Raw genomic sequence first — 20,994 nt, forward strand, 5'->3', positions numbered from 1 at the left:
CAAAATCCCCCTCCATTTCTACAGTTGTTGAATGAAATACGGCATGAAGAGGAACACGAAGCTTCCCGTCGTAGATTACAACCTCCCAAAGCTGTGTATGCTAAAAGTACCATTGCAGTGCCAGACAAAGAGGTGATGGATCTGAAAGCCGAAATACAAGGGCTCCGCACGCAAGTGAGTGAACTAACTATCTCATCATTCAGCACTGCTGCTGCCACTTCTGAGCTAACAGTCAACCCACCGAAAGTGACAGTAGAAGATAAAAGCATGCGAGCTTTGAGAGAAGAAGTTAGAGAGCTCCGAGAGCAAGTTTCTGTTATGTCTCTTCGGCCCAGTTACAGCTCCACTACAATGTCACATCACAATGAAGTCAAGTCAAATTCAGTATCCCAAAGACCTTTCACACCAAGGGACTCAAGTGATTTTTTCTGCTACCGGTGTGGGGAGGATGGGCATTTTGCAACTAAATGCACAGCCCCAGAGAACTACCCTAAAGTAATACAAAAGTTGATACAGGTGCAAAGAAAACAAAGAACAAACCAGAAACAAAACAGCAACCCAAGAACAAAACCTACCAATGTGGATGTAAAGAGAAGCGCTATCATGGCAGAGACCAGTGGCTTACCAGAGGGACTAATTGGACCTCCTTCCCTTGCCGAAGTGAAAATCAATGGCAAGATTTGCACTGCTCTGATGGACAGTGGGTCCCAAATAACCATCATCTTTGACAGCTTTTACTCAGAACACTTGTCACATGTCCCACTCCACCCGGTTACTGGTCTATCCATATGGGGCCTCAGTGAATCAAAGAGTGGTTACCCATACAAAGGATACATCCACATTGATCTGGAGCTCCCTAGGCAGTCCAAGTCTGAAAAAATCAATTCGGTTCCTGTTCTGGCTTTAGTGTGTCCTGACCCACGTTGTTCTGAGACCGTACCAGTCTTGGTCGGCACAAATGTCAAAGGGATTCAGCCTATCAACTTGAACCCAGAAGTGAAAGGCTCAGAGCAAGTCCACTCAGCCAGAGTCCAAGTGCAGGAACAAAGTTCTTTACCTGCCCATAAACCACAGCTTGCAAAAGATATTAAAGACTTACCTGTGGCTGATGTAAAGTGGACAGGGCCAGGCCCACTAATCATTCCTGCTGGCACAGAACACATTGCCATTTGTAAAGTCAAAGAGAATAAAACAGTAGGAGACGGCATACTAATAACTGAACGTGCTGCCTCACCTGCTCTTCCACCAAGTGTATTGGTCCAGCCCACGGTACTGTTCTCTAAGATGCTAGATAAGAACAGCTTTCTGGTGCTGCTGAGAAATGAGTCATTAAAGCAAACAGCTATTCCATTGGGCACCATTATTGCTCACCTGTATGTAGTTGACATGGTGATGGATGCCCCAGGAAGGAAGGTCAATGCTGTTCCACCCATTGACCCTTCTTTGTTCCATTTTGGAGATATCTCAATCAGCAGAGAATGGAAAGAACGACTACAGCACCAGCTGTCACAGCATTCCAATGTGTTTTCCACTGATGAATGGGATGTAGGTTTGGCCAAGGGTGTGGAACATCATATCCGTCTGACTGACAGTACACCTTTCCGGGAGCGTTCCCGCCGCATAGCTCCTGCCGATTTAGATGACCTCAGGCGCCATCTTCAAGGGCTGCTTGCAGCAGGCATCATAAAGGAATCAAGAAGCCCCTACGCTTCACCCATTGTCCTTGCCCGGAAAAAGAATGGTCAACTGCGGATGTGTGTCGACTATAGAACCTTGAATCGCAGAACCACCCCGGACCAGTACACTGTGCCCCGGATCAATGATGCCTTAGACTGTCTGACGGGCAGCAAGTGGTTTTCTGTCTTAGACCTCCGCAGCGGCTACTATCAGATCCCTATGGCTGAAGAGGACAAGGAAAAGACAGCCTTTATATGTCCTCTGGGGTTCTATCAGTTTGAACGGATGCCGCAGGGGATAACAGGGGCTCCTGCGACATTCCAAAGGCTGATGGAGAAAGCGGTAGGAGATATGCATCTGCTGGAGGTCATAGTGTACCTGGACGATCTGATTGTGTTTGGCAGAACCCTTGAAGAGCATGAAGAGAGGCTGCTTAAGGTCATAGCACGCCTTGAGGAGGCTGGACTAAAGCTGTCCCTTGACAAGTGTCAGTTTTGTTGTTCACAAGTTACCTATGTTGGCCATATTGTCTCTGAGCATGGCATTGCTACTGACCCCAAAAAAGTGGAAGCTGTAACCCGGTGGAAGCAGCCAACCGATCTCTCCTCTCTGCAGTCGTTCCTTGGATTTTGTGGCTACTATCGGCGATTCATAAAGAACTATTCCATCATCGTCCGACCTCTTACGGAACTATGCAAAGGCTATCCCCCCACCCAAAAAAGAAGTAAATCTAGTCAGGGGACATGCAAACCCTACTACAAGGTTAACGAGCCTTTTGGCAGTCGATGGGATCAGTCGTGCAGTGAGGCCTTTCACCAGATCATTCACTGCCTCACAAATGCACCGGTACTGGCGTTTGCCGACCCAACCAAACCCTATACCCTCCACATAGACGCCAGTTTGCATGGCCTGGGTGCCGTTCTGAATCAAGAATACCCTGAAGGATTGAGGCCTGTGGCTTTTGCTAGCCGGAAGCTGAGTGCATCTGAAAAAAACTATCCAGTGCACCAGCTTGAGTTTTTGGCTCTAAAGTGGGCTGTAGTTGACAAATTCCATGACTATTTGTATGGAGCTCAGTTTAAAGTGCAAACGGATAACAATCCGTTGACATATATTCTTACAACAGCCAGGCTCAATGCCACTGGTCATCGATGGCTCTCTGCCCTTTCAACATACAATTTCACATTGCAGTATAGGTTAGGGGCTCACAACATCGACGCTGATGCGCTATCACGAAACCCCTTACCAGCAGAAGATGAAGACTGGCAAACTATGCCGCCTGAAAGTGTCAAAGCACTGTGTAAGCAGGTCGACTCACAGACAGTTTGCGATGAGACAATCACAATAGCAGAGTCTCTAGGAGTCTCCCCTGATGGCATACCTGTCTGCTACGCTTATCCAGTTCACCTTGATCTGGGTTGCTTGATGCGACTTAGCCACAACGACATCATCCAAGCACAGGATGCAGACCCAGCAATCGCTCCCATCAAGCGTTCACTTTGCCAGGGTATACCATTCTCACCAGGGGATAACACTATGGCTAATTTGCTAAACAGGGAGGCGAGTAGACTGGTCATCAAAGATGGTTTGCTCTACAGAAAAGTTAAGAGACCCTCCGAAATGGAAATTTATCAGATAGTGCTCCCTAAAGAACATGTCTCCATGGTGTTAAAATCACTCCATGATGAGTCTGGGCACCTGGGAGTGGAGAAAACTGTCGGACTCATCCGTGACAGGTTCTATTGGCCCAAGATGGGAGCTGAGGTTGAGCAATATGTAAGAAACTGTGGAAGATGCGTCACTCGTAAAGCACTTCCACAGCGAAACTGCTCCTTTAAAACAGATAACTAGTCAAGGCCCTCTTGACCTTGTGTGCATTGATTTTTTGTCACTTGAGTCGGACTCACAGGGGTTTTCCAACATCCTAGTAGTGACAGATCATTTTACGCGATATGCCCAAGCTTTCCCAGCTAAGGACCAAACAGCTGCCACGGTGGCAAAGATCCTTTGTGAGCGTTACTTTGTCCATTATGGACTCCCAGTAAGAATACATTCAGACCAAGGGAGGGATTTTGAAAGCAGACTGATCCGAGATCTCTTGAAGATGCTTGGGATTCGTAAGTCAAGAACGTCTCCCTATCATCCGCAAGGAGATCCACAGCCCGAAAGATTCAACCGTACACTTCTGTCAATGCTCGGAACCCTTGATCCAAAGCAAAAAAACAAGTGGAGTCAAAAGATAAGTCAGTTGGTTCACGCCTACAACTGCACTCAAAATGAGGCAACAGGGTACTCGCCCTACTTGTTAATGTTTGGACGAGAGGCCCGGCTACCTATAGACATATGTTTCAGTGTGTCGGATGAAAGTCAAAAGTCTGTCTCCTATCATCAGTATGTCACCAAACTGAAGAAAGATCTCGAGAGAGCTTATGACTTGGCGACAGAGACAGCTGACAAGAGTCATAAACGGAACAAAGCAGCACACGATAAGCATGTGAAAGAACAAGTTCTGGAAAAAGGGGACAGAGTTCTACTGAAAAACTTTGGTGTTACAGGAAAACAAAAGCTGAAAGCCAAATGGAGACCCATACCCTATTTTATTGTGGAGAAATTGCCCAATCTCCCCGTTTACAAGATTAAACCTGAACGAGGTGGGGGTGCAGAGAAGACGGTTCATCGGAATCACTTGTTGCCTATTGGATACCTTGTGAGACTTCCATTAGATGACAGTGGCACAGAACCACCAGAAAGATGCAGAACAAGAGCGCAACAAAAGGTGGGCGGACTCCTAAAGTCTTTCAACAATGAAGAGGAAATGTACCCAGAATCAGAGTACGAGGAAGTATTCTTACCCAAGCCACAGGGTGTCGATTTGGATGGACTACTGACTCATCCAGAGTTGTCCAACAGAATATCTGGGCTCACTATCAGTGAAAGTGATAAAACAAGATCAGTCCAGGATTTGGGAAAACTGGAGGCAGTTTCTAGTACCTATTCAGACGTTACTGCTATTCCTGATCCAACCCTTGATCCAGTGGAGGAAACAGACCTCTATCCACCACAGATTCCTGCTAAAAGATCACAGAGAGTTGCCCGACCTGTAGTTCGGTTGAGCTACGATGAACTCGGAAAGCCTTCTGACCAACCGGTGACAGTCTTCAGCCATGGAGTGTTGGTGGGAAGTGGAATCTACCAAGTCCCTAGAAGCCAGTTTTGCCATACCTTCTGGTGCCACCCCATGGCCATGTGTGAAACATGTTCTAGGCCGAGTTTTTATCAAAACTGTCCTCTGTTAGTTGTCTCTCGTTAATTTTGATGGGGACATCAAAACCTTCTAGAAGGGGGAAGATGTAGCCCAGTGATAAACTGAGGCTATGGTAGTTCCTATTTGTTAAGGTTAATTTTACATAGTTCAAAATAAGATACAAGTATATTAAAAGTAAATTACTGTTTACTCAAACATACATTGGTGAACAACTAAGTGTTTAGTATTCTTCTTTCTGAAAGAAATACATTGGTATTTTCCTTCACCTTAATAGTTGAATAATATAAAGGTCACTATTGAGTAATTATCTTATTTGATGATTAAAACTATTGTTTGTTAGTGAGCTATTGTGTAAATATTGTAACTGAAAGAAGCAGTGTGACGTAAGCTGCACTGCGCATTCTCTGATCTCACCATTTTCATTGGCAGTGGGGACAGTTTGTCCGGTGCGGGATGGGGATTGGTGGAGAGGAGGAGGAGGCGGGAGCAGAAGAGAGAGTGGTAATGGTGGAGAACGGAGGCGGACGAGGAGAGAGAAAAAACAATAACAAAAAGAGGAATAAATAAGAAAGAAAAAAGACAGACGAAAATGAGAGACAAAGAGACAACAGGACGAGAGCGCACGGAAGTCGGGAGAAGTTGAAGGAGTTCAGTTGGCGCTGGAGGGACGAGCCAAGAGGGGACCGGAGCAAGTGGTTGCGACGGACTTCGGGCTAAGCTAAGTGGGCTAACGCTTTAGCGCCACGGTGGCAGCCGTTGAGCCGCATGGAGTTGAGAGGAGGGAGGCATTTCAGCGTGTCCTATGTTTTCCCCGAATTGCACCGCTCTCAAATTGTTTCTTTCCTTCGTCCTCCCTCTGGGATTTCAACGTCTGCTCCTCATTGGTCACAGGCCTGCAACGTTGGGTTTTCCCGGGTTTTTTCCCATTTCTCCACCACCATTTGGAGGTCGTGAGTAGAACTGACTGTTCAGGACGATATACTAGCTTGGACATTGCTTGTGAACATTAAGGGTTTAGTGGGCCTGCCTTATGTGCTGCCTTATGTGAAAAGTATATGTGGTTTTCTGTTTTTTTTTTGTTTTGTTTTCCTAAATCTTAAAAGTGTTTACAGCTTACAGTTCAATTGGTGATTAACAGTGAGGTTTCCCTGTCACCATAGTTAATAAAGTGAAGCTGAGTAATTTTGCCTGAATTTCTATTTCTCTGGGTCATATTTGTTACAAACCAGGTCAGTGGTATTACCTACATAAAGGTGTACCTTATTGATGTCGAACCCAAGCACCCACCATTTTAGTTTTTCTCATAGAGTGGTTTAAGGTGCTACATATATTTAATCAATATTACTCAATCATTTCCTTATTGGTGGTTTGTATTTTATGATTCCCGTCTTTAAAGACATTTAAAGTGATAAATATGACTTTTGTTTTACTAACTAAAAGATGTGAGGAGTTTTTTATTTTCCTGTTTTTTAGTTTCAGCAGGAACATCAAATAATAAATATTTGGTTCATAAAAATCTTTAACTGCTGTGTGACTGAGACAAAAATAAGATGAATGTTTCATTTTCTTCTCTTAAGCATAAAATAATCTTAATATCTCTGATAAATATTAGTATGGTTCCAGATTTATAGCTGATCTTTCTGCAGGGATTAATGATGAAAAAGGATTTTAAACTGTGCAACTAAACAATAACTCCTCTGAAATAATTACTGAGTTTAATAAGAAAGAATAAAACACTTTAACATAAAATAATGATCTATAGTTAAATTTCTGCTAAAAGCTTTTATCTTCTTTTTTTATTTCAAATCATTTGAAGTTTAACCTGAACTCCTGATTCTTCCTGATACGGAGAAAAAACATTTTGTTTCTGTTCTGTGTTGTTTTGAGTTGGTTTTTTATTTCTTTATATTCTGGATTGTTGTTGTGTTTTCATGTCATTTTCCTCTCATTCAGCTTCCTTTAGGCTCTGCCCCCTCACAGCTGCAGCTCATCTGTATTGGCTGCAGTTTTCCAGGAGTCTATGTAGCCACTGTCTCTGGGTCATTCACGCTCGTCTTTATGTTTTCCAATTCTTGTTTAACTTCGTCCTTAAGCTTCTGAATTTCTTCAGAAGGATTAAAGTTACGTGAGCTGCAATAAAATCCATCATAGAGAGATCAGTTTTAGGAAAGAGTAATTATTCCAAGAACTAATTAAAACTACAATGTTTTTCTCATCTTACTTTCTTTCTGTCTTTATTTAAGTGATAATTCAACATTCATTTTAAGCATGCAAAGAAAATGTTTCATCTCCTGTCAGTTTTTGATTCTTTACTTACTCTGGCTCTTCACTAAAGTTTCCAAATGATTCTGATTCTTCTTTTTTTGAGTCCTTATCCTTCTTTTTCTCCTTCTCCTCATCCTTCTCTTCTTCCTTCTTCTTGTTACACCTGTAACAATAAAACAAGGACAGGAAATGAATACATGAAGTGAAATATAACAGAAATATTTAGCTGATGAAGAAGCATCAACAGAATCTGAGTTTATAAACTAAAAGGAGAACAATAAAGTTTTACTTTTTCTTTAAAACAGCGACTGCTGCTGCTCCTGCTGGTCCAATCAGACAGAGAATCACCTTCCAGGTTAAACCTCCTGCTGATTCTGCAGAGGAGGAGGAGAAACACCGACTGTCTGCATCGTTTATAACTTTATTTATTTAATTCATAAATAACAGAAAAAGATTCCTGCAGTTTAAACTTCACGGCTGTTCTGCAGCAGCAGAAAACATTAAAACAGGGACCAGGACCAGGGTTGGTCATCCCTGCATTAAAATAAAGCTACATTCATTGATCATTTGGGTTGCTTGTATTCTCACTAAAACCAGGAAGATAGAGCACATAACACCAGTTTTAAAGTCTCTCCACTGGCTCCCTGTAGCTCAAAGAATAGAGTTTAAAATACTGTTGTTAGTTTATAAATCACTGAATGGTTTATCACCACAATACATTAAAGATCTGCTGCTGTTGTATCAACCTTCCAGAACCTCTCTGGTTCTGGTTCTGGTTCTGGTTCTGCTCTGCATCCCCAGAACCAGAACCAAATGAGGAGAAGCAGCATTCAGCATCTATGCACCACAGATCTGGAACAAACTTCCAGAAAACTGTAAAACAGCTGAAACACTGACTTCCTTTAAATCTCAACTAAAAATCCACTTGATTAGAGTTTTATTTGAAACGTAATCAATTACAAATTTATTGATGGAATCTGACTTGATGTTGTTTTTATTGTTGATTCTATGTTGCATTGTGTTTCTGTGTTTGATTTGAAATGCCTTGCTGCTGAAATGTGCTATACTAATAAAATTTGATTGATTGATTGATTGATTGATCTGGATTCCTGGAAGATAAACTTTCTAATCTAGTTTCTACAAACAGAGAAAGAAAATTAAATGTTTTATTCTAATGTAAAATGGAAGAATTCATGAAGATATGAGTTTAATCTACTTTTAAAATGAATGAAAATATCTTTTTTTTTTCCCTCAAACATACTTACGGGTTTTCTCACCTTTTTCTTTAAAGGTTTCCATCATTTTGTTCCTCCTGGTTCTGATGGTGCAGCTGTAGGTCCGATCAGAACCGTCTGGACCCGTCAGAGAGCTGCTGATGTCATAAAGCTTCTCCTCAGTCTGATGGACTGTGGTTCTGTTCTGCAGAACCGTGTTGGATGGAGGCTCAGTGGACCAGGTGAGTTCAGGTTGAGGGTAGATCCCCTCTGAGCTGCAGGTGATCCTGTTTCCATCCTGATGGATCCTGATTGTAGAAACTGGAGCTGCAGACAATGAAATGCATCAGAACCTGAAAGTCCAACGAAAAGCAGCTGGAAAACATTAAATGTGTTTAATAAAGTTTTTCTACCGTCTATCTTCAGGTTTATAAATGATTCTTTAAATCCGGTGCTGCTGCTGGTGTTACATTTATATCTCCCCTCATCCTGGATCTTCACCTCCTTCAGCATCAGGGAGGCGGTTCCTCTGGAGATCTGATCCAGGATCAGTGATGTCCGGCCCTGAAAGTTCTGGTTCTGCTGACCCAGCTGGTCCAGGCCGTCATAGTAGGAGTGAACCACAGAGTCTCCATCTGGGGACGGCTTGGACCAGTGGATCACCAGATCAGAGCTGGACTGGATCTGACAGGGTAACATGCAGTTCTCTTTGAAAACACAGGAAACTTCTGGATCTGCAACAGGAAACAGGAAGTGAATCAGAAACTCTTTCAAATTCAAAGTTTTTATTGTTTTAGGTTCTACGTTCATCTAATCATTTTCACAATCATCAAATAAAGATGGTGCTGAACACTGAGGAGATTCCTTCAATCAAAGGTTTTACACTGGGGATTGGTTGCTTTAACTAGGCCATTCCTCTAACGGAAAACACTTTAAAATCCTGAAGTTCAACATTTTAATGTCAACTTGAGGTGAAGAAATAAAACAGATTAAACACTGAGTGAGTCTTTAAAGCTTTTCTCTGCATCAGACTGAACCTGAAGGAAACGGAGCTGATTCATAAAATTATCTCTGATCAACTTTAGACAAAGTTAATAATCAATAAAATGATTTAATGCTCTGAAATGTTCATTTGACAAGTCAGTTCTTTTCATTTAGTTCAGTTTGTGCAGAGAGCTGATTGACAGGAAGGTTTAAAACCCTGAACTGTTTTAAACCTGCAGAAACTGGTTCTGGTTCTGGTTCTGGTTCTGGTTCTGGTTCTGGTTCTGCTGCTTCCTTCCTCTCACTTTGACCCAGAGAAGAAATTCCTTCTTGTCACGTTACATAAATATGAACTGAAGCTCATGAATTCATTTTTAAAATCATCAATGAATCTGTTCTGAATCCATAACTGATCTTCCTGAAGCCTCTGAGTTTCATTTCATTAAATTAAATGAATAAATGAAAAACTTCCCTCTGACACTTTAAGATTGTTTTCATCTTCAACAGGTTATAAAATAATTTACTTCCAGATCCTTGATATCAGTTTTCATCAAACCAACAGGAAACCTCCAGAGGAACTCTGTTACGTTTCAGCGCCAAATAAACAAACTGAGCTGAACTGAAGCCCAAAAAAACCTTTTATTTATCAGAAAAAGAAAGAAAAATACACATAAAAACCCAAATATATAAAAACATAAAGTGCAGGGTTTGATTTTTAATCTGGTGAAGATTTGATTTAAAACACAACATGATCTGAGACAGAAGAATAAATATCAGAACCTCCAGCGGAAGAAACTCTGGAATTTATTTCATCTGTTTTCTGAAACCAATCAGATTTAATTTATGAAGATTTTCTACTTTAAATCTCTACAGTCTGAATTCAGTAACTGAGGAGTTATGAGAGAAATCCTGGTTTCATCTGACTGTTTTTCCTCAGTCAGTGAAACTTTGTCAGTGTTCATATTCATATTCATATTCCTGTTCCTGTTCTCGTTCTCGTTTCTGTTCCTGTTGACTCCAGAATAAGAAGCTGAATATTTTGACTCACCTGCTTCAGAAACAGCCAGCAGGGAAACCAGAACCAGGAGGGTTTTCAGGAGAGATTTCTCTGCCATGTCGTCGTTCAGGATCAGCCGTTTACTGATCAGAACTTTATGAGAGTCCCAGTTAATAAAACCCACTTGCAGAATGTTGTGACGTCACATTGCATGAATTCCCTGTAATTCACCCACAATGCAGCTGCCAGGCAGCAACAGGAAGTTCAGTTTGAGTCAAAGAAAATTCCTAACTGATTGAATATCCATTTTAAAACAGGTTGTTCCTCTCAGGTGATCTGCTGTGGATCACATGGATCTCAAATGTTCTGCTCAGAACTGAAATCCTGATAACTGAGGAGTTCTGGTGAACAGAACGGGTCGGTTTGTTCTGATGAAGGTTCTCCTGATGAATTCAAACTGACGGCTGATTTCACCGGTTAGAACCGGATAGAAGCAAACCGGTTCTGAAGCAAACCAGAACCGGTTCTTTAGAGGTGATCTCAGTCCACATGGAGGTTCTGGATGCAGGTTTGGAGAACTTCATCCCATCGACTCACATTTAGACGTTTCTCTGACCAAAACCCTGCTGAGGTTTTGACTAACAAGATGGAAATAAACTCAGGAATTAAAAATCAGGAGAATAATTATAATCTAATCTAATCTCTTCTAAAAGAAGAGGAGTTAGATTTTTTCTCAGATTATTTGTTTTATACTATATTATCACAACATATCGACAGATTTCACAAATATGTAAAACACTTTTTGTTCTTTTTTATGTTTTTAGATAAACGTTACAAACTGTTTATTAATTTCATCTCTAGATTAATTTCTGCTCGATGTTTTGAAGATGTAATGAATGTTTAGTTCATCTTCAGCTGGTTCTGGTTCTGTTTTCCACAGATTCTGTAAAGGTTTTGGATTATCAGATGATTTATAATCTGACTTTGTTTCCATGGCGATCAGAGATTAAACAAACACAAGAAAAAATTTAATTCTGCCTGAACTATAAATTCACAGGTGGAGGTAAAGAAATTAAAAGCATGGCCACTGATACGACTGACAGCGGCCCCTAGTGGACACATTTAAAACTACCAGTGATAAATGAAGAGAAGGACAGTTTTGGACTCACAGGCTGCCGTCCAGCTGATCCAGCGTGTTGTTTACACGTCATTAACGGCAATAAAACATTATTATCTCAGATACACTCAATTCAGTCTGAATTAAATTTATTAAATCTAACACATCAAACAATAATATGTTTTTAAAAAAACTGGAAATGTTGATTTTTACATCTGATTGTAAAACAACAATAAATCCATACAAACACATTCATAATAAAACAGTTAGATATTTACACAGGTAACTTCAGATTAAAACTTATTAGAATTATAAATCTCCGCGGCTCATTTAATTTCAAAGCAACTTGTTGCAAATTACAAAACACTACAAACTTGAAGTAACAGAATAAGAAGCTGCAATTATTATGTTTAGCTGCAATAAATGTTCAGAAAGTAAATTACCCATAATCCAACTCAGCAAACCACATTTTATTAAACATTTTGTAGCGCTTTTTTTTCACTGCGCAGCTCTGACTGCAAGTTGTAATATTAACCAGTTTATAAAATCAGAACTAGGTACGATACGGAGTCATGATAATGGTGAATAAGTAATACAACTGATGCAAAAGTAAAGTTTGTTGATACTGCTATTTATTGCAGTGGTAATAATAATAATAATAATAATAATAATAATAATAATAATAATACCAAACCAACAAAACAATAAATTTCCCCAAAAAAAACGGAAGGAGGAAAAAAAACAACCCAACAAAACAATTATTATAATCAGTGATATGTCAAAATCCAATAGAGTCCACAAGAAGTCCAAAAGCAAAAAGGAGACAAGTATTTTCCCCTTGCAATACTCCTTAAGAGTTTTAGTTCATTTCCTGTAGGAAAAAAAAAAATGCAGTTCCGTTTCCTACCACCAGGTGGTGGGTGGGTAGCTCGCCATCTTCCTTCGTCAAAGAGGTGAATCCAAGGAGGAAAAAAAACCTGACCTAAAAGGCCAGATAACACATTTAGTTCATTTGTACTAAAGGAGGGGCAAGAAGACTGTTAAATACATTCTTCCTATATTTTAACAATCTCAAAAAAAAAGAAAGAAATCCTTTTAAAAAGTGCACTTCATAATTCAAGTTCAAAATCAATTAAGTAATCTAATTAGCAATCATTACAGACAACTAATATTGAATCAAATCAATCAACTTAAAATGTGATTGATCAAAGTAGCTACAACTAAATCATATTAGGTACCAAATTCCATTGTTGCACCAACATGGAGTGCAAACACCAATAAGAAATCCTGAAAAAATTATCAAATCTAAAATTGAAAAGCAAACCCTTAAATATTAAAGGTGTGGTCTTTAATTCGGCTGCCGTTAAGCAAGTAATAAGTAGGACAATTTGATGTGAGCCACTGATTGTCGAGTTGATTGCTAACGCTAACTAGCGGAGCAGAATGAAAATAATTCCCCGTTATCTACTCACCGTCGAGTAATGATTGTCTGAGGAGGTGGTAATGGTAACTTGTTCGATTCTGGCAATAGATCACAACCTAAGTGGTTTAACGGGAGGCAACATTAGCGGCGCGATCAGTACAGCTATTATACAACAACAGTCAGATGACATTCAACACTCACCACAAATCTTCACGTCTCAAAGACAAAACAACCGATGAGTCAATCTAGCGCTCTGGTTGTTTTATAAACAACCGATCAGACAGCCAACAATGAGCAGCAGCAATGTTTGGAGAAAGAGGAGAAAACCCGAAGCACACGACAATCAATTTAAAGGGCAGCTCAAGCGGAAGGTGATTGGGTCATGGTGGTCACCTGGGTTACACATTCCCCCTAATCCCATGCACGTCCGCATTACATGGACCAGGTTGAGTCTGGATGGCAGGGACAGTTATGCGTTCATCCTCCTCAGTCTCTTCAAGAGCATGTGAGAATGCAGTGGTCAAACCATGAAACAATAACTGGATGCTCTTCAACAGTGGGTGGCCCAGTTGAGAGTACTGTAGACGTTCTGGTGGTCTTCTTGCTCGGGTTGATCTTCGCAATAATGGTTCTGATTCTGGGCTTAATGATTCAGATTCAGGGCTTAATGATTCTGATTCAGCATCTGAGTCCACTTCTGGTTCAATATTACTAGTGGAGGGTTCTGGAGTGACTGGCTCAGGAACAGGACTTCCCTCAGCTGCAGGGCCTCCAGCAGAATCATCAGATTTTGAACTGATGGATATTGCCTCTCTGTCCACAGGTTGTAATCCCATTAACTCATCTGAGACAACTGGAAATTCCTGTTCTAAATCCTCTTCTGCAGCAGAGGATGGGGGCTGATCAGGAACTTCAGGTAGATCTACAGGTGGAACAGATTGTTGGACAGGAGGTAATGGTAAATTAACAGTAGTGATAAATTTCACAGGCTCAAAAGAAGAGGGATCATATATAGGTGAAATGATCTCATCCTCTGATGTTTCTTTATCGTCAGGATCAGGTAAGTTCACAGACAGATGTTTTTTTCTCTTCATAGGCAAGTTTTTTTCAGGGCTCTGCTCAGGTAAGTAGTTACAGGGCAACAAAAGATCACGATGAAGTGTTCTGAGAGGTTTATCCTGGTTCTCAGGTTTTACAGTATAAACAGGGAGATTGCCAGCCCTCTTTACCACTACATATATGTCAGGTTCCCATTTGTCAGCCAATTTTTGCTTTCCTCTCAGTCGGACGTTTCTGACAAGGACCCTGTCTCCTCGGCAAGTTCAGAAATAGTGACATGCCGATCGAAAAAGTTCTTGTTATGGACATCACCTTCTCTGAGTTCTCCACAGCCAGCTGATAACTATCTTGCAGGCGTGCTTTCAATCCTTGGACATATTGCAGGTGAGAGGTAGTGGTGTCTTCTTCCAGTGGTAACCCAAAAGCCACATCTATGGGAAGACGAGGTTGGACCAAACATTAGCTCATATGGAGAAAACCCTGTGACATCATTCTTAGTGCAATTATATGCATGTACAAGTGGTTTCACAAAATCTTTCCACCGTGATTTATTCTGCTCACTTAATGTCCCCAACATGTTAAGCAATGTACGATTGAATCTTTCCACTGGGTTACCTCTTGGGTGATAAGGAGTTGTCCTTCCTTTATGGATGCCAGCAATATCACAAAGTTCTTTGATGGTACGGGACTCAAAATCCGGTCCTTGGTCACTGTGTAGCCTCTCTGGAATGCCATAGTGGACAAAGAAATTTTCCCACAAGCATTTAGCAACAGTTCGAGCTTTCTGATTTGGTGTTGGAACAGCGACAGCATACTTTGTGAAGTGATCTGTAATCACAAGAATATCTTTCACTCTGCGGTCTGGCTCCAAAGACAAGAAGTCCATGCACACTAACTCTAGAGGTCTTGATGTCTTGATGTTAACGAGAGGTGCAGCATGTTCAGGTAAGGTTTTCCTTTTTACACATCGTTCACAGGTCTTGATTTTGTTATAAATATCAGCAGACATGCGTGGCCAGAAAAACCGAGAACGAATTAAATCTAAGGTCCTCTCGATCCCAAGGTGGCCCATACGATCATGAAGCTGAACCATCACCATATGCCGACACTCCTCTGGTAACACTAACTGATAGGCTACTCTGTTTCCCACTTGCCGTCTCCTGAGAAGAAGGTTGTTACGGAGCTCCAATTTATTTACTTCTCTCAACAGTAGTGGCAAATCAGGAAGTACATCCCTCAGTGATGGCGGGGGAGATTCCCCTCTCTCAAGCTGAGCAATCACATGTTGGATGGTGGAATCAGCTCGCTGTTTAGCAGCAAGATCAGCAGTGGAGAACCGAGGGAGAACAGAGGTAGCAAATTGGGTGTCGTTCGTATAACTGTCAGGTAAGCTTTCCACATGGGCAGTCAAAGAAAGAACAAGGGCATGGTCATTGCTTGAGCTGAGCACCAATTGGCGGTCACAGATGGCTTCAACAATGTGCTGGTCAAGAGAGGTGCAACCTGGCTCCTCGAGATGATGTTGAACGAACTTCAACACTCTCTCCCTTTCTTTGCAAGATTTAAAATCATCAGGCATTTCAGAATGTGGTCGTCGGGACAGCCCATCAGCATCAGCATTCAATTTTCCTGCTCTGTAAACAATCTTAAAGGTAAATGTGGACAGAGCAGAGAGCCATCTATAACTTGTAGCATCAAGCTTAGCTGATGTCAACAGGTAGGTCAATGGATTGCTGTCTGTGACCACAGTGAATTGTGTGCCATATAGGTAGTCATTAAACTTCTCAGTAACTGCCCATTTCAGCGCCAGAAATTCTAATTTATGTGCTGGGTAGTTTGATTCACTTCTGGACAGACCTCTACTTGCATAAGCTACAACTCGACTTTTGCCATCAATTTCTTGATATAGCACTGCTCCAAGACCTGCAGAACTGGCATCAGTATGGAGAATGTATGGCTTACTAGGATCTGCAAATGCAAGTACAGGAGAAGTAGTAAGTTTTTCAATAATAGTTTTAAATGCATGCTGACAAGATTCAGTCCAACGTTCAGCAAAAGGCTCTTTTGGGTTGAAATAGGTTTGGGGTTTCAACATAGGTTTTGGTTTCTTTCGGTTAGGTGGATAGCGGCAGTGAGGTCATGTAGCGGCTTGGATTGTAGAATAATCTTTCACAAATCGTCGATAATATCCTGCAAATCCCAGGAATGATCTTAGTTCTTTCAAATTTTTTGGCACCGGCCAAGATGCAAGAGTGGAAATTTTATCAGGATCTGTCTCCACACCATCCTGGGACACAACATGGCCGAGATACTTCACTGAAGTTTGGAAGAACACACATTTTTCAACAGACAGTTTTAGTCCAAAGTCCTTTAATTTGTTTAGGACTTTCATCAATCTTTCTTCATGTTCTTCAAGAGTTGAAGATGATCAAATCGTCAATAAAAACCAAGACCTCTTTCAGATGGAGCTCACCCATACATTTTTCCATAAGTCGTTGAAATGTGCTCGAGCATTGGTCACTCCCTGTGGCATGCGATTAAATTCCCAGAAGCCTAAAGGACAAACAAATGCTGTCTTGTCCTTATCAGCTTCCTCCATCTCTATCTGGTAATACCCAGATTTTAGGTCCAGCACAGAGAACCATTTAGAGCCTGCCAGTGCAGTAAATGCATCTTCTAGCTTCGGAAGAGCATAAGCATCTTTAATAGTTTGCATGTTGAGTTTTCGATAATCAATACAGAGACGTACAGAGCCATTTTTCTTACGAACCACCACAATGGGTGAGGCAAATGGAGACTCTGATTCACGGATTATTCCAGACTCAAACAATTCTTGCAGATGCTTTCTCACAGCATCAACATCCTGTGGATGTATAGGGCGTGGTCTTTGTTTGAATGGTGTCGGGTCAGACAATCTTATCTGATGTTTTACTTTGTCTGTTCGACCAAAATCAAGGTCATGTTTGGCAAAGACCTCTGGTATGTTGTTGAGCTTTGAAATGATCCGACTTTTCCATTCTGGTGTTAGAGGTGATTCTCCAAAATTATATTGAAGCTGAGTTGTTAATGGCGCTGCAGACTCATGGACTTTGACACTATGCTCTTTTGAGATAACAGACTGGAACGCAGCAATCTCTGCAATGGCTGCTCTGGCGGGGATGATGACAGGATGGTTTGACTCATTAGTTACCACAACTGGCAGATTACAAGGCCGATGTTGAGGTATATTAATGAGACAGGTGTTAACCATAAGTCCGCCAGGCAGACAGGAAGAAGCTGGGTATTCAACAACAACCACCTTCTCTTCCCTCAGTAACCGTGCGGTCAAACATCCCTCAAGAACAACAGTTTGACCAGATAATATTGTTTGTGGTTGGTCAGACTGCAGAGTTAGGACAACTGGATTTTCAGATGTGGTTTGAGTATGCCTGCGCTGCAGGATCTTCAGGACAGTTTGATACCCAAAGGCAATGGGCTTAAAAGTAGTAGACTGGCTCTCAAGGTGCTTTTGTAAGCAATGTCAAGGGTATTTGTGCCTACTAGTAAAAAGTGGATGTGGTTTTGGTGTCTGGAACCACCAAAGCTAGGGGTGTCCACATCAATTGGTGAGCCAAGAAATTCAGGTGGAAAAGTCAAATTTAATTCAATGTACCCAAGGTATGGCACATTTTGACCATTAGCACCCTCAACTTCCAACAGACTGTTCAAAGGCATAATTTCATGGTCAAAAAGGTGCATATTATAAAATGAATGTGTACTGTAGTGACTTTATACCCACTGTCAAGAAGACAGCTGAAGGTGGTTCCTTTTATTTGAATCTGGCCCATGCTCTTCATGCCAATAAGACCCTTGGGTAATACACAAGACAATTCAGAATGGGGTTTGGGACAGCTAATAGTAGCAGCTCCTGAGTGTCCCTCAGCAGAAACTGCATTTAGTTTAACGGCTGGCTCGAATTTTTTTCATCCCATGCTTGTTGTTTCTGGGAGCTGTCTCTTCTTATGTTCCACAAGGCCTGGATTCGCTTTATTACTACAATGGGAAGAAATATGACCATCTTCACCACAGTTAAAGCAATATCCTGCCTTTGGTCTTCCAGCGGTCTGAGGTGAGGTAAAACTGGTACCTGGCTTAGACTTGGTCTGCCGTAACTCTGATTTTACACTAACAGATGTCTTTTTAGACATGAAGGAAGACATCTGTTGTTGGAGTTGTTGAATCTGCTTTTTTAATTCTTTCAGTTCTTCATTAACTGTCTCATGACCACAAGAGCAAGTACTCTGAGACTGAATGGTCACTTTCTGTTTAGATGACTGGATGTGCTTTCTCATTAGAGATTCTTTAGCAATTTGTCTGTCCTCTTCTGTTCGGAGTGCCAACAGGAGTTCAGAAAATGGTGGAGGGTTGCTTTTCTTTTCCTCAAGCTGCAACTTGGAGATGACTGAATTGTCCCAGCATCCACGGCAGAACTGTCTAAGTAAATACATATCCTTGTCTCTTGGTAATATTCCTCCTCTTTTATTACTGTGCTGAGAGTAAGCTGCAATCGCTGGAGATAGGAGGATGGCCGCTCACCAGGATTCTGGAAAATGTTCAGAAACTGAGCAAACAGCTCCTCTCCATCCTGTACTGTTTGAAAAGCTGAATCAAGGACTTGAAGAAGAGTGGAAGGTGATGCACCAGGGCTCAAACATTTAATCAAATCGGCAGCTGGTGATAACAAACTTTCAACAATTCGCCGATTAATATGCAGTCTGGAAAGGCTGGGATCAGCAAGCAGCAACTCTATTTGGGATCGCCATGAGTCATAATCCGCTTCATTGCTTGGTTTTGGAATTTTTCCTGAAAATGAGCGGAGTCTAAGTGAGGATGTAGAAAAGTCACTATTTTTTACAACATGCTCCACCACAACTTTTTGAACATTCTGTGGAATAAGATCATTCCCTGACAAAGAAACTCTCTGGATTGGCGGTGTAGGGGAGCGGCTAGCTCCAGGTGGCTCTCCCTGCCAATCAGTATATGAATGGGTTGGAGGGGCTGAAACCGCTTGAGGCACAGATAGCAATGTCTGCTGGCTTTGCACAGGTTGTGCTAAGGTGAGGATGTCATCTTTCTTGTCCTCATCATCTCCATCATCACCTCCTGCCAACTCCAAATGTGTGCTGATTTGGTCCATCACACCTTTAAGAACCTCCTCAAATCGTTTTCCGCTTCGCGTAGCTATGTTCTTCAACTCATCAATGTAATCTATGGGGGAACTGCTGCTACTCACTGCGGCTGCATATTCTGAAGCAAGAGAGGTAACATGAAATATCATATCTAATCTGGTTCGAGAAGGATAATCATACGGGAAAAGGGGTTGTAATGCAATTAATGAAGAATCTTCTTCAAACTCGACAATCAGGTTTTTATAAAATGCACTTTGTGGATCATTAACATGAAAAACCTCCTTTACTGCACCATAACATTGTAAACGTTCAACTATCTCTTTTTCATCATCATCGCTCTGAGTGCCAGTAACTAACACAGATCGTTGCATGTTTAAACCCAACTGAGTAACAACATCCATTTTTTTTCTAACTCATCAAAATTAAAGACACTGTGAAGTTGTTCAATTATTCACCCATTACAAGACTCCTGGCTAGCTCGCCACTTGTAGCGCTTTTTTTTCACTGCGCAGCTCTGACTGCAAGTTGTAATATTAACCAGTTTATAAAATCAGAACTAGGTACGATACGGAGTCATGATAATGGTGAATAAGTAATACAACTGATGCAAAAGTAAAGTTTGTTGATACTGCTATTTATTGCAGTGGCAATAATAATAATAATAATAATAATAATAATAATAATAATAATACCAAACCAACAAAACAATAAATTTCCCCCAAAAAAACGGAAGGAGGAAAAAAAACAACCCAACAAAACAATTATTATAATCAGTGATATGTCAAAATCCAATAGAGTCCACAAGAAGTCCAAAAGCAAAAGGAGACAAGTATTTTCCCCTTGCAATACTCCTTAAGAGTTTTAGTTCATTTCCTGTAGGAAAGAAATGCAGTTCCGTTTCCTACCACCAGGTGGTGGGTGGGTAGCTCGCCATCTTCCTTCGTCAAAGAGGTGAATCCAAGGAGGAAAAAAAACCTGACCTAAAAGGCCAGATAACACATTTAGTTCATTTGTACTAAAGGAGGGGCAAGAAGACTGTTAAATACATTCTTCCTATATTTTAACAATCTCAAAAATAAATAAATCCTTTTAAAAAGTGCACTTCATAATTCAAGTTCAAAATCAATTAAGTAATCTAATTAGCAATCATTACAGACAACTAATATTGAATCAAATCAATCAACTTAAAATGTGATTGATCAAAGTAGCTACAACTAAATCATATTAGGTACCAAATTCCATTGTTGCACCAACATGGAGTGCAAACACCAATAAGAAATCCTGAAAAAATAATCAAATCTAAAATTGAAAAGCAAACCCTTAAATATTAAAGGTGTGGTCTTTAATTCGGCTGCCGTTAAGCAAGTAATAAGTAGGACAATTTGATGTGAGCCACTGATTGTCGAGTTGATTGCTAACGCTAACTAGCGGAGCAGAATGAAAATAATTCCCCGTTATCTACTCACCGTCGAGTAATGATTGTCTGAGGAGGTGGTAATGGTAACTTGTTCGATTCTGGCAATAGATCACAACCTAAGTGGTTTAACGGGAGGCAACATTAGCGGCGCGATCAGTACAGCTATTATACAACAACAGTCAGATGACATTCAACACTCACCACAAATCTTCACGTCTCAAAGACAAACCAACCGATGAGTCAATCTAAGCGCTCTGGTTGTTTTATAAACAACCGATCAGACAGCCAACAATGAGCAGCAGCAATGTTTGGAGAAAAGAGGAGAAAACCCGGAAGCACACACGACAATCAATTTAAAGGGGCAGCTCAAACGGAAGGTGATTGGGTCATGGTGGTCACCTGGGTTAC

The 20,994-nt window shown here is 41.1% G+C and overlaps 2 protein-coding genes across 2 annotated transcripts in view; both read right to left on the reverse strand.

The window, feature by feature from the left end:
- LOC122824651 overlaps positions 1 to 10,550 on the reverse strand; it is a 42,090-nt gene extending 31,540 nt beyond the window's left edge. Inside the window, exons 1-7 of the mRNA XM_044105512.1 lie at positions 10,454 to 10,550; positions 8,835 to 9,155; positions 8,485 to 8,748; positions 7,497 to 7,581; positions 7,260 to 7,370; positions 6,973 to 7,072; positions 2,514 to 2,598 (exon numbers count right to left, since the gene is read on the reverse strand). Coding sequence (XP_043961447.1) covers positions 2,514 to 2,598; positions 6,973 to 7,072; positions 7,260 to 7,370; positions 7,497 to 7,581; positions 8,485 to 8,748; positions 8,835 to 9,155; positions 10,454 to 10,520 — 1,033 coding nt within the window. The 5' untranslated portion in view covers positions 10,521 to 10,550. The remainder of the gene's footprint in view (positions 1 to 2,513; positions 2,599 to 6,972; positions 7,073 to 7,259; positions 7,371 to 7,496; positions 7,582 to 8,484; positions 8,749 to 8,834; positions 9,156 to 10,453) is intronic.
- A 7,781-nt stretch (positions 10,551 to 18,331) lies between these two features.
- Positions 18,332 to 20,989, reverse strand: LOC122824652. Its single transcript, XM_044105514.1, has 3 exons — positions 20,788 to 20,989; positions 20,636 to 20,702; positions 18,332 to 20,149 (listed from the first exon to the last, which is right to left on the reverse strand). Exon 3 carries the CDS (start codon positions 19,568 to 19,570, stop codon positions 18,332 to 18,334), a length of 1,239 nt encoding a protein of 412 aa, XP_043961449.1. The 5' UTR covers positions 19,571 to 20,149; positions 20,636 to 20,702; positions 20,788 to 20,989.
- Between the last annotated feature and the right edge of the window lie 5 nt (positions 20,990 to 20,994).

Source organism: Gambusia affinis, linkage group LG21 (genome assembly GCF_019740435.1).
Source record: "Gambusia affinis linkage group LG21, SWU_Gaff_1.0, whole genome shotgun sequence".
NCBI classification, from domain to species: domain Eukaryota; kingdom Metazoa; phylum Chordata; class Actinopteri; order Cyprinodontiformes; family Poeciliidae; genus Gambusia; species Gambusia affinis.

Excerpts from the sequence above, each read along its gene's own strand:
- LOC122824652 (XM_044105514.1), bottom strand. The coding sequence starts at position 19,570 with ATGGATGTTGTTACTCAGTTGGGTTTAAACATGCAACGATCTGTGTTA.